The 13,256-nt window shown below is 52.8% G+C and overlaps 3 protein-coding genes across 3 annotated transcripts; all 3 read right to left on the minus strand.

The window, feature by feature from the left end:
- Positions 1-437: 437 nt before the first annotated feature.
- Positions 438-3,435, minus strand: COCMIDRAFT_94200 (uncharacterized protein; the record flags this gene model as incomplete). The annotated part of the gene is made up of 6 exons (XM_007689399.1): positions 438-1,225; positions 1,277-1,755; positions 1,809-2,068; positions 2,119-2,478; positions 2,535-2,818; positions 2,892-3,435. 6 exons carry the CDS (start codon positions 3,433-3,435, stop codon positions 438-440), a joined length of 2,715 nt encoding a protein of 904 aa, XP_007687589.1.
- Positions 3,436-4,620: 1,185 nt separating this feature from the next.
- COCMIDRAFT_36413 (uncharacterized protein) lies at positions 4,621-6,375 on the minus strand (the record flags this gene model as incomplete). The annotated part of the gene is made up of 3 exons (XM_007689383.1): positions 4,621-4,743; positions 4,835-5,381; positions 5,456-6,375. 3 exons carry the CDS (start codon positions 6,373-6,375, stop codon positions 4,621-4,623), a joined length of 1,590 nt encoding a protein of 529 aa, XP_007687573.1.
- Positions 6,376-8,154: 1,779 nt separating this feature from the next.
- COCMIDRAFT_94291 (uncharacterized protein) lies at positions 8,155-12,481 on the minus strand (the record flags this gene model as incomplete). The annotated part of the gene is made up of 7 exons (XM_007689400.1): positions 8,155-8,643; positions 8,703-8,833; positions 8,882-9,282; positions 9,370-10,940; positions 11,000-11,654; positions 11,703-11,862; positions 11,923-12,481. 7 exons carry the CDS (start codon positions 12,479-12,481, stop codon positions 8,155-8,157), a joined length of 3,966 nt encoding a protein of 1,321 aa, XP_007687590.1.
- Positions 12,482-13,256: the final 775 nt, after the last annotated feature.

The following is a 13,256-nucleotide window of genomic DNA, read 5'->3' on the forward strand; positions in this document are numbered from 1 at the left end:
TATTTCCTTCCGTCACACGTGGGAACCAGTCCATCCTCTGTCCAAGTAACCGTCCAGTCAAAGGCGCTACCAACTTACCACCATGGTCGAATTTTTTTTTGGTGCAATCTGTAGAAGGAGTCGCCCTGACTCACGAACGCCCATTGCGAATCCGTGTAAAGCCAGTTGAACGGGCTGAGCGTCGCAGTATGGCGCCGTATGGCTTCCTGCAAACTGGCATGGACAATGGTGCGGCCCGCGCGGTCCCTCCGAGTTATGCTTCTCGCTCCCATACCTTCATATTCTCCTACTCATACCATAGACAATGTTGCTGATCAACGAACTCTGGGGGGATGGGAAAGGGGGATATCAACAAGAAATCAAAACGCCGCATCTCCGTCCGTGTTGCACACAGCGCCTTTTCCCGTCTTTGTGTATCAGTGCAACAATCCAGTTCATCATTGCCAGTGGTTTTGGCCCACAAATCCTTCTTCGAGTGTGCGGTCTTCGAGATTGCGCACAAAGTTGTGGTTGCGGTTCGAGTTGCCAGCCCGCGATCCTCTTCGCCTGGCGCTGCTTGCGCTCTCTGGTGCGCCGTCAGGCGGAGGTGGGTAGTATGCCGGTGATGGCTGTAGGCGCACAGGCGCATTAGGGTCCAAGTGACTCATAACCCTCTGCAGCGCAGGTGGAATTCCTGACTGCCCCGACTGCTGCTGATCCATTGTCGTTGCCCTTTGTCGTCCGGCACGAGTCGTGGCCTGCGCATACAGGTTCTGAGGCTGGTTGTATTGCCGCGGCTGTTGCGGCTGCATCATGTTCATGGGCTGACCATATTGTGCTGCCTGGGAGGGATAAGGTGGCGGTGCACCTTGATGGTTGGGCGTGTACATGTTGTAGGGATTTTGCTGAGCTTGCGGGCTCTGTGCGGCAGCATATTGATTCATCTGCATGTTTGCATAAGCGGCATGTTGGGCTGCCTGCGCTTGTTGCTGTTGCGCGACCGCTTGCTGCTGCTGCTGTTGTCGCTGTCTGCTCAAGCCCTCGTATCGCTGTTGTTCCTGAACACCCGGTGCTGGGGATCGGCTTGAGCTGGATTTGAGCGTCATTGGAGGTACGAATGGCCCAGTAAACTTGGCCTGTGTGATAAACGGATGAAGCTTCGCCTGAGCGGGAGTCCAGCGTTCGAGGGGATTGAGATTTAGTAATCCCTGGGCGAAATCGATAAAGGCAGCTCGGTTGCCCATTTCTACACCACATGTTAGCACTAAAAGTTAAACATGAAATTGATGCTGCTCACCTCGCTCGATCTCGTTGGGCTTCATGTTCTTCCGCGGCATGGGGTAGTTCTTGATAATGTCTGGCAGGGTCGTGGCGGAGAAGTACTTTTTACTAGGCTGCTCCTTGGTTCCATGCTCCCTGGAATACTGCTCCATGGACTTGAGCCGGTACTGCTTGCGACCATACTCGTCCTGTGACTTTTCAAAAAACTCCCCAGACTGCTTGCCCATCTCCAACATCCAGTGTGGTGGTAGTCCAAGCATCTCTGTTATCCGCGAAACCTGATTGTATTCGGATGAACCTGGGAAAAGTGGGAGACCGAGGAACAGCTCGACGACAATGCAGCCCAGTGACCACATGTCGATTGCGGCCGAATATGGTAAACCAAGCAGAACTTCTGGCGAACGGTAAAATCGTGACTGGATGTATGTGTACACAGTTTGGCGTTCATCGCACGCGGAACCGAAATCGATAATCTTGATGATGGGGCTTTCAAGGCTGCCATGCTGTTAGATACTTCCTAAAAAAAATGTAAAGACTATTGTACGCACTTTTTCAGAAGAATGTTCTCAGGCTTCAAATCGCAATGTATGAGTTTGGCCTTTCCGAGCAGTGCCAATCCGTTAATCAACTGCTGCGCAAAGACGCGCACCAGGGTCGTCGACAGTCCGCGGAACTGGTTCTGCTTGATCAGCTCATAGAGGTTGACACTCAGCAGCTCAAAGACCAGACACAAATGTTGCCTGTGAATAAAAGTGTCTTTGAGCCTCAGCAGGTGATGGTCATCGTTCTTGTCCATCTGCTTGTTTAACTGCGTCTAATTAGCAGCTGCCAGCACTATCCTGTAAAGAAACAACCTACCAAGTCAAGTACAGAGACTTCCATCATACTCTGATTAAAGTACGCTGTCCGGTTCTTGATCACCTTGACGGCTACCACCTCTTGCGTCTTCAAGTTCTGGCACTTGACAACCTGTCCGAATGTGCCCTGCCCCAGCACGTCCAAGATCAAGTAGCGGTTCTTGTGTCCAGACTCCTCCGATCCCAAAATGTCGTTGACGTACAAGATATAGTCGCTGTCTTCGTTGTCATAACCGTCATTCTTGACTCCTTTGCTCGGCTTGGTAAGAACGCGACGAGGATTTCGCGACGATTGGTAGTTGAACCCGCCATTGCACAGCTTGTACGTCATAGGTAAATGGGCAGTAAGAGCTTGGAGGGGCTGTTTGTTCAATCATGTCAGTCAAGTTCGCTGCTCAGACATGGAGTGATACATACGCTGATGAAGCCTCCCTCTGGATTAGCGCGACGGAATGGTGGTTGGGCATTGATCTTGGGCTGCAAGTCGGCCGTGTTGGAGACTTTTTCAAACTTGGGAACCGGCCCTCGTCCAATGGGCGGCAGGTGTGGAGGGTTCGAGTTGGAATTGGAAGTTGCGCGCGGTGACCGGTTGTCTCTGTTGTACACAGCGTTCAGCTGTGCTGTCGCAGACTGCGGGTAAAAGCTCTCTTGGCCCATGTTGGACTGGATGGGAGGCAGTTGGGGCGCATGTGGGCGGGAGGCTAAAGCAAAAAGACAATCAGTATACGAGAGTGCTTAAAGAAATCAGGCTTGGGCAGGCAACGCTCGACATACATGGCGGAGAGTAGTAGCTGCTAGGCGGCGACATGTAGGGATTGTTGCGCGTAGGGCTCTGGCGGCTGACCTGTGTCTGGGCCTGGGCCTGGGACTGGGACTGAGGGGTAAAGCTGGTGTAGCTCTGACCACCCTGCTGCGGGTTGCCCGAGTAGGGCGATGTGGGGGAGAGGTTCATGGGCGAATATCTGCGCGCAGCAGCACTCTCCTCTTGCTGGATGAACTGCTGCGAGTGGCGCTGCTGCTGGGTTGAGCGTGCAGCATTGAGCCTTGGCTTGTAGGCATCCTCCATGGGCACGTCACCATCGCCGTCATTGTACTCGGGGCGGGGGCCTGCAGCACCAGCACCAGCAGCACCAGCAGCACCGCCAGCACCAGCGGGCGATTGCATGGCGATTGAGTTCTGGCGGGAGGGGGTTGCATAGGCGTCCTGCTTCATCTGCGACGACACGCTGGCATCCCGCGAGGCATGCGGGGGCGATTGCATCGTGTGCGAATATCGGGCGCTCGGGGTGTCTGAGTAGGCCGTCCACTGGGGCTCCATGACGTCGGGGCGGTGGGTGGGCGGCAGTTGGGGTTGGGCGACGGAGTCGCGGTGGGAGACGAGATTGAGCGCTTCACTGGGAGCGGAGCATGCCGATGGACGTGGAGCCTGTGAGGGAGCGGGTGGTGATGGGCCTTGGCCGTGGGCGTGGATGTCGAGGTTGACGTGGTGGTGGTGCTATGGCAAGCGGTGGTCCAGGGTACACGGCCGAGACGAGACGGGGGAGGGCGCGCCAGTCCCGTCTAGGAGGGTCGAGGGAAATAGTGCGTATGGGCGTGCAAGAGAGTGTGGGAATGAGGGAGAGGGAGAGAGATAAGTCGGGTGTGGCTGTTGCGGGGTGTGGGTGTGGGTGTACGTAGTCAGCAGCAGCGAGGATAGGCTGGAATGCTGCTGTGGCCCGGGGCAGAGAGGCCTTTGAGGAGCAAGACGAACGAGGCGCACCCAGGGCAATATTCACACAGGGTCAAAAGGATGGTTTGGCAGAGGTCAGCCGTACCCGAAGCGCTGAGGTTGGCGCCGTTGCAACCTCGATGGATTGGGCTTCTCTGCTTGGTCACGCTAGCGACGGATGCAGCCAACCTCTTCATGCCCTGCCACAGTCTCTGCCTCGTGGCGTCATGGCCGGGCTGTCTCTCTCCAGCAATACGACAGTGCTAGTGCCAGCAGCAATGTTGCGACTACCAGCTCGACTACTTACTGCTCCTGGCCTGCTAACAGCAAAAGCCACGCCGACGACGGCCTTGGGCAGCCATGCCAGTTGCCGGAACAGGTCGCCTTGTGCGCGTCACTGCGGCTGAGATTAGTACCCACCCATTCCTTCATTCCATGTGCCGCCCACCCTGCTCGAGCAAGTGCAAGGAACCATCACGACCGTAAACATGTTGCGACCCCACATGCAAACAGCATCTTTTCATAAAGCCCAGCATAACCTTCTCTGCCCAGCCCCAGAACCGCTTGTCGGCACTCAACACGCAGACAACCAAGGACCTAGTGACATCAGCACAAACGACCATGACCTGTAATGAGATTCAGAAAATAAAAATCATCACACATCACCATCATCATCAAGCCAAGACCTCATTCCTCAGCGTCATCATTGGCGGGAAACAAACAATTGCTGTCATCATTATCGTTGTCGTAGCAGCCATTGGGCATCAACCTCGGACATTTCTGCTGTCTCTCATCTTACTCGCGCACCTCATACCCACCCAACACATGGCCGTTATCCCACTTTGCCGGCTTCTCAAAGAGACTCCTCACCATCTCGCCTCCCCTGGTCGCCAGCACCGAAAGCAACGTGTCACTCAGCTATGCGCGTCCTGTCAGCCAAACCCAATTCAACAGGGGGAAGGTGGAAAAGGGAAATGAAAAGGAAGTACAAGGACAAGGCAAAACTTACACCATGCGTACTCTCGCAGCATCCCTGCAGCCAAACCCCAGCATCCTCTCCCACGCTCTTCTCCGTAAAGTTGACCCGGTAGTCCCTCTGCACCTGCCATTTGGCACCCTCCAGCTCGCCTCCGGGCATCAGGTGCCTGGCGTCCTTGAGCAGCGTCTCGTGCAGGTCCCGCAGGTAGCCCGTCGCAACAAAGACGGCATCCACGTCCAGCGTCTCCTTGCGTTCCTGACCCCCAGCTTGCTCGGAGAAGTACAGCGCGCTCGAGTCCTGGACGTGCAAGCGCACTCCGCCCTGGCATACTGGCGAGTCCGTTACATCCACCACCCGTCGGTAGGGCAGGATGCGGTGCGGCCAGTGGGCTTCTTCGGCGGGCGAGTTGCCATAGCGGATGCGCTGCATGTACAGCGTCTCGTAGATGTGTTCGAGGAGCCCCAGTCGCACGACGCCGTAGTTTGTGCCCTTGTCTTCGACTAGTGTTGTTGCGCGCAGCTTTGGTGCGCGGTTGTATGTGCAGTCGGTCCGCGAGGGGTTGAAGATTTCGTTCACGCTGGTGTCGGTTAGTTTCGTCTCTACTATACACACACACACACACACACACATCCCCAGTGCGGGACAACTTACAATGGTGAATCATCGCTGGGTCGCAGTGCGCCGCCCTTGATAAGTAGTCGTGTGCGTGAATTGGGGTAATTTGCGTGTAAAAAGTCAAAAATCTCAGCTGCGCTCTGGCCGTTGCCAATGACGGCAATGTTGTAGGGCGCATCGTGGTCCTTGAGAAGCTGCTTGGACATGTATGAGAATTTGGACGAGTGAATGACTCTGGCGTGGTTGGTAGGGAAAGGCGCGGGGATGTTTGGCCTGCCTCCCGCAGCAATCACCACATGCTTTGCTCTTCGCGATTCGGTGCGCCCTGTGAGGTGGTTTTGCGAAATGACGTTGAAGCTGGTGATTTCCCCATTGGCCGATTTCTCAGGCATCACCTTGACCACTTCCTGGCTGTATGCCACAACCTCTTCGAACCAGCTGGCGCACCATTTCATATAGTCCTCGTACTCTACGCGCGCAGGCAGAAAAGTGTTGAGATTGGCAAACTCAACCAGGCGATCCTTTTGGTGCAGGTAGTTGAGAAAGGTAAACTCGCTGCGCGGGTTGCGCATAGTCGCCATATCCTTCATAAAAGTGATTTGCATCTTTGCGCCTGGTAGCAGCATACCGGCGTGCCACGCAAACTGCGACTGCTTCTCTAGAAAAGCAACCTTTGGCGGTCTGCTCTGGAGGCCCTGAACATCAGCTAGCGAGGCATCTGTTCCGTCGAGCGCATCGTGCAAAGCCACACCAATGGCTAGCGACGCTGGGCCAAAGCCCACGCAAATCATGTCGTGCAGCTCGTCTTGCGGGGTATATCGAAGGTGCGATCGGTTCTCCAAAGCGGGGAACTGGCTCTCATCAATATTGTCCGCCAGGAAGCCATTGAACGCCTTTTGCACCGCTGGAGCTGCACCATCCGGTGAGCCTGATGACATGTCGACGTGAGGACTCATTGCGGGGTATATTGGGTGTGTGTAGTAGCACTGTTGGCTGTTAGTTTTGATTGCCCATGCTGCGAAATCGCGGTTCGTGCTGTCAGACCAGCAAAGTATCGAGTGCCGTACCTTGGTACCTTGTCACGATGACTTGAACGCTGGTGAAATGTGTGGATGCGTGAAAGAGGGGTCAGTCACTCGCACGTTAAACAGGAATCTAGAGCGCTATAGGCACAATCGCAAGCTGTCAGCGGTTTTTTTATCATATCAGATGGATTGAACAATGACGTCTACACTCGACACGAGCAAACGGCACGAGTTTGCGATGGAGCAACTTACAAAGTTGGCTACGTCCCAGATGCACTCTCTCTCTCAGAGGTGCAAGTTGGTCAAGGCAGGGAGCTGTCCTTTACTTGTGATATGAGAAGGGAAAGTAACAGCGGAGGCCATTGTTTCTGTATGTATTGTAGGCCGGGCGGAGGGGACCACGGCCAGCCGTGCCTAGGACCCGTCCTTGGGCGTAGTTTGGATCCATGTCTCCATCCCAGGGCCCCATGCAGCCCGCTCGTCAGACAATGGTCCGATGTCTTTTCGTAGCAAAGGAAACTAGCTTTGGATGTAGAAGGACCCTTGCGGGCCAACGCCAGGCAGAGTTGCAGTTGTGCCACCAAAACTGGCGATTCGCTAGCCCAAGCGTGATGGATGGCCGAAGCGCCCCCCATGTCACTGATCTTCCGACACACACCATCTGATAAGATGAGTCTCCTGCTCTCCCAAGACAAACCCCCGATATGACCACGGAACGCCCCGGACGCGCATCAAGCGTGCAAAAAATTTTCTTTCAAATGTCGCCCCGCACCGCTTGACCCCGTCTTTATTAGAAAAGTACGTATTGGGCGTGGGGTGCGGTGGGTAACCATCCTAGCAAGTGTGTCTTGGCTGATGAGAATTATCAGATGGAAAATCATCAGTTCATCTGATTAGATGAAGAGATTTCGCCCGCCCACCCCTCGGACCGCCCTCGGCCTTTGCACCTTAGGCTGCCTCATGCCATACACTAACTATTGCTCCTAGAGTCCCCTTTGATGCGTGTGCGTGCGTGCATGTGGTCGGAGCTATTGCTTGCCTTGGGCTAGTAACATGCACTGGAAACCGCTGATCTCTCTGAATGCACAAATGCCGTGCTGCCTGTAGGCTGACCCTGATGACGAAGGAGGCGCTCAGGGACCGACCCTTTGCCAACACTCTATTGTTCTGGGTTACTACCTTTGTATTTAGAAAAGGTACAGTGGATGTGAATGCTTGAGTAGATCCACAACCTCACTGCTGTACTTAGCATGTGCACACATATAGCCATGGATCCTAGTCAGTGAAATGCCGCAGTGTGTACTTGGATTTGACCAGCCCCAATAGTCTGCTGTACGCCCCAGATCCACTTCAACTAAGTGCGTATACAATAAGCTATACTGCCGGCAAGGTCCTAGTCATTAGTGCCAGAACATGTCGGTCAAAACTAAGCGCTTGTCTACTGCACAACAAGGCCGATGCACGGTGGCCAAGATAACCGTCTGTTTGATGTGCCTACAAGCCTATCCTAACAATATCCAATACATGATCAACTAGCAACGCGGTCGCCGGGTGTTTGTGCAAAGAACAAAATAGGAAACTAATAGACAGGAAAGAAATACCGAAATACCGAGCTACATTTGTATGATACAATTCATGCTATTGTACGGAAATCCAAAAAATACGAGACAGCGTTGCTATGCGGTAAAAGTTAGGCTCGATGACAAACGCTTAGTCCAGCTCCTGCGTAGCAACCATGCCTGCATAGATGCCTCCTAGGGCCACAAGCTCGTCGTGTCTGCCCTGTTCAACAATTCGTCCTGCGTTAAACACAAATATGCGATCGGCATGTTGTACGCTTGCCAGTCGATGGGCAATCATAATTGTCGTTCGACCCTTTGAAGCAGCAGCGATCGCTCTCCTTATGTCCCTCTCCGTGTTTGCGTCAAGCTGCGATGTCGCTTCATCAAGTAGTAAAATTTCCGGATCGCGGATGAGTGCTCTGGCGATAGCGAGACGCTGACGCTGGCCGCCAGAGAGCTTGGAACCGTGCGCTCCAACCTCGGTATTGTAGCCTTCTGGCAAACTCATGATGAAGTTGTGCAATTCGCACTCTCTGGCAACGCGCTCTATGTCTGCATCGCTACTGGTGGTACCTGGGCGATCACCAAGACCAATATTAAACTTGACTGAACCGGGAAAAAGGTCTGGCTCTTGCTCCTACTCACGTCAGTTACTATAACTTAGAAGAACGGTGGGTAAGTCATGTATCAACTTACAACTAGCGCTAGGCGGGCGCGGTGGTCACGAACAGGCTCTTGGCGAATATCCTGACCATCGAGGAATACTTGCCCAGAGGTTGGATCAAAGAACCGTTCTATTAGATGAATGGTACTCGATTTACCCGCTCCTGCAACGAAATCAGCCATTATCTTGACGTCTTTTGAGAATATCTTACCTGAACGGCCAACAAATGCCACATTCTCGCCTGGTCGGATCTGAAAAGACACATCATTCAACGCAGGGACCGTGGGCCGACTCGCATAGTGAAGGCTGACGTTACGGAATTCGAGTTCTCCTCGGACGCCAAAAGTACCGTATGAAGCGGAAGCTGTAGATTGAGATAGCAAGCCGACAGTGTCTGGTGTGGTATTTGTCACCGAAGACGTGCACTCTGTCATAATCGTGGGCTTTTCATCATGCAGTGAGAATACGCTCTGCGCGGCAGCTTTTGCACGTGCCACTTCTGGTGCCAGACTGAACAACTGGCCTGCAGATTGTGCGGAAAAGAGCAACGCTGGAAGTACAATAAAAAAGTCTCGTTGCGTGTAATTACCGCTGCGTACTTGTTTGGAACCCCTACACATCGTTAGCATATAACTTACGTGTCATGCATGCGCACCAGTCTCTCGATTGGTAATAGCAACAGGAAATGGTGTTACTTACCACCAGTAGGCCAACGAGTAGACAAAATAAGTAACTGACAAAGAAAATGCAAACAAAATATTGCCAAGCACGCTAAATCGAAAATGCTCTTCGTACGGTTTCCGAATTGCTTCCCTGTAGGTCTGGAAGAAATGCTCTTCAAGGCCAAATACTGCGACAATCTGCATTGAAGAGGTTGCCTCGGATGCCAGGGCTGCCGCTCCATTATATGCAGTCTGATGGTGGTCCTCTGCAATAGCCAAAATGCGAAGACGGAGGAAGCCAGCGAGAAGCATAATAGGCACAGCTGCCAGTAGCACTATAGCAATTTTCCAGGCTACAATATGAGCCAGGATAATGCCACCAACCACTGACGTTGCGATGGAAAATATTGTGCCAAGTATAACACCGGATAGTCCGCTGATACTTCCGCTGTCCGAGTTTAGTCGTGACATGAGCGCGTGGTGAGAATGTCCAGGTTTGGAGAACCACGCAATGTCCTGTTGCAAGATGGTCCGGAAGGAGAGGTCTCTGGCTCGCAACGTAAGGTTTTCGGATACAATACCAAAAGCCGTCTTTCCAAAAGAGTGCGAGGCCAAAGCGACAATGGCCAAAATAAAGAAGAGCAGACAGTAAAAGGAAATTTGGCGTGTCGTATCGTCAGACCCGCTCGTGTCGTTCAAAAGTTGTACCAGATTTCCAAAAATGAGCGCTTCTCCAATGATAACCGCACCACTAAACACGGAAGAAAATAGACCGAGGGCGATCGCCGGTGCTTCACGTCGGCTCAACGACAATGACCTCCCAATCAGCTCCGCAGCATTCATTTTGCACTGATTGCCTGTTTCGCTCAAGTCTCTCGAGTCTGGTTCCTCAACATCGTTTGGCGTTCGCTCGTCCTCCTTGTGAGATTGTCGTAGACTCGAACGTGTAGACGAAATAGCAGATGGGCGGCCTTTCTCAAATTGCTGTGCCCTGATAAGCTCGGCATATGTACCGTCTCTTTGTTGCACAAGAGATTCGTGATTTCCATCTTGCTCGATAGTGCCATCTCGCATCACGATGATACGATCCGCATCCTTCACAGTGGCAAGCCGATGCGCGATGATGATGGTGGTTCGGCCGGTCGCAGCCGAGGAACGTCGTAGATTCTCGAGAACTACAGCCTCGCTTGTGGCATCCATTGCGCTTGTGAATTCGTCTAGAAGAAGTAGGGATGGGTTCCTGGCTAATGCCCGAGCAAGAGTGACACGCTGCTTTTGGCCTCCAGAGAGCTGCGATTGCGGGCCAGCTCCAATCTTGGTGTGAATTCCCTCGGGTAGACGCTCCAAAAAGTCGCAGTATGCTTCGGTCGCCGCTGTCTGACATCGCGCAAGAATTTCATCTTCGGTAAGATGTTGAAGTTCTCCCTGGGGAATACCGTGCTTGATGTTGTCGAGGATAGATCCAGTGAAAAGCACCGGATTTTGTGTGACAAGTGCAATATGTGAACGTAAACTATAAAGGTTGAAGGACTTCAAGTTATCCTTCCCAAGGCTAATGTTGCCATATGTGGGATCGTATAACCGCAAGAGCAAAGAAGCGATGGTGGACTGATGGTTGGGTAAGGTTAGCATGTTCTTTCAAGACTTTTATGAGATAATCTGCCTACCTTTCCAGACCCTGATGGACCAACAAGGCCTGTGACTTGGCCAGGCTTGAGACGCAGATCAACACTGTCAAGGATACGAATAGTAGGCCGTGCGGGGTAGACAAATGAAACTGCCGAGAGCACCAACTCTCTCTCAAAATGCACTTTTTGGGCCGGCTTCCCCTTAGCAGAGTAAACGTCGATGTCGGAGGTAGGGTGATCCAGGACGTCCAGTACTGCAGCTCCAGCAGCAGCAGCCATTGCAAATGTTTGTATAAATGGTCCAAAAGAACCAACAACAAAGGAGGCATCTAGGATGAGAAAAACGACAGCGTAGATAGTTCCTGCTTCGGCGCTGCCATGTCGTAGGTGATCGCCATACCAAAATGCAAGTGCATTGGTTGCGTAAGCCACGAAGTAGACCGATCCAAGCATGAGAGCACCCGCAAAGCTCTTTTTCACTCCTATCCTGAGGGCAGAACGAAGGTGATGCACATGTTCTTCGCTGAGTCTTTCAAAGAGACCAAAGGCTTGCACAATCTGGACTGCTCGGATGGCACTCTCTGCAACAGAAGAAGCCTTTTCGGTGTATATTGAGGCTTGTTTGGTAAGATCTGAGACGGTCTTGGTGCCAAAGCAGACAACGAACGCCATTGAAGGTATTACGGTCAAGAACCTGACGCTGTCAGTCGACGTTTGCTAACTGGATACAAACTGTGATTACATGACCCCAGTGAGCTTTGCATTGAGCAAAAAGCCTACAGTGAATGCAGAGATAAAGTAACTGATTGAAGCAATGAAGAGGCCTACTTTCTCCGAGGTTCCGAGCTGGATGGTTTGAGTCTTTTCTGTAAGGATACTAGACAAGTCCGGCGCGACAGTGTCTGATGGGCATGTTGAGTTAAGATTTACTCAATCGAAGGAATATTCAAGTCGCAACGCACCATAATAGGCCATGTCCATACCAAGAGCACGATGAAGGAGCCTCTCTCTGGTTTTCCTACTGACGCGCTCGCCCGTGACAGCCCAGCATACGGACCACCCCCACGTGACCAAAAAGTAGCCAATCGCAACTGACATGAGACGGTATAGCAAATGTCTTAGCTCATCGGCATTTGGCGGAAAATTGTTGATGATGCGGCCTAGAATCACGCCTATTAACGGGAGTGGCAGGCCTGCAAGCACGGCGAATATGATGGCTAGCGCTAGGATGGCTTTGGAGCTGGTGTCATCCAGCTGCCTGTACAGAGTAAAGTAGGATGTTCTAAATGGATTCAGTCCTAGGATTTGGCGAATGAAGCGCTGACGGAATAGAGTGGCGCTCTCGAAAGCCTGGGGCTGCACTGTTGCCAAGGACGGCTCTACGTGTCTCTCCCATTGCGTGCTATGGAGGATAGAACATGTCTCTTCGATTTCGCTGTCCTCTGAATCAAGAAGAGGCTGGCTTTCTGAGCTGGCATCGTCGGTGTAGTCTGGCATCGTGACGCGCGCGCTCGGCGTCATAGACTGCGATGCTCGCGGATTGAGATGTGAGCGCAGTCTAGTACCAAGGAAGCGTCATGGGTAGGCGAACACAGCAAAAAGAAGAAAGCAATGACAGCACAAACTGCTGGGCTATGAGGGATAGCAACGAACCATGGGAGTGATGTTGATGATTTGGGTGCACTGAATGTTTGAGAGTAAGGCTAAGGCAGTCAATAGCCCCGTCTTGGCGCGCCATGTTCCTGTTCCTGTGACGTGCGCTTCATGTCAACCACGCCAAGTTTCTAGCAGCCGGTGATAGTCAGGCACAGGCACACCCACCCCCGACGAGAGCTCACGAGACGGAAGGCAAGTATTCTCTATCGAGGACGCGCGAATGTCGATACGGATACGCGATACGACGAACTCGTCCCTCCCTTGTCCCGAACCTGTCACGCAGAAGCCGGGCGCGGGACGGACGGGACATGGACAGGCTGCATAATAAGGCTGGGGCTGGGCACAGTTGAAAGTCGATGATGCAAGAGAAGATATGGGAGACAAGGGAGACGAGGGGGACAGGGGACAGGGGACAGGGGATATGTTCCATCTGATAACTCAGACCAGCAGCATCTGATAATTTCTCTCGGGGATAATGGCCGCCTTTGGATCCTCCAATTGAAGCACGGGCGCCGTCTCTACTGATTCCAGCTGATGGTGGGTGGGTGGTCCCGTGCGACACATGACTTTTCCCCACTGCCTACCCTGCCCAACAAAAGATGATGCAACACCGATGCCGCTTCAACAAATCATGCCGCTA

This window comes from Bipolaris oryzae (assembly GCF_000523455.1).
Source record: "Bipolaris oryzae ATCC 44560 unplaced genomic scaffold scaffold_57, whole genome shotgun sequence".
NCBI lineage: Eukaryota > Fungi > Ascomycota > Dothideomycetes > Pleosporales > Pleosporaceae > Bipolaris > Bipolaris oryzae.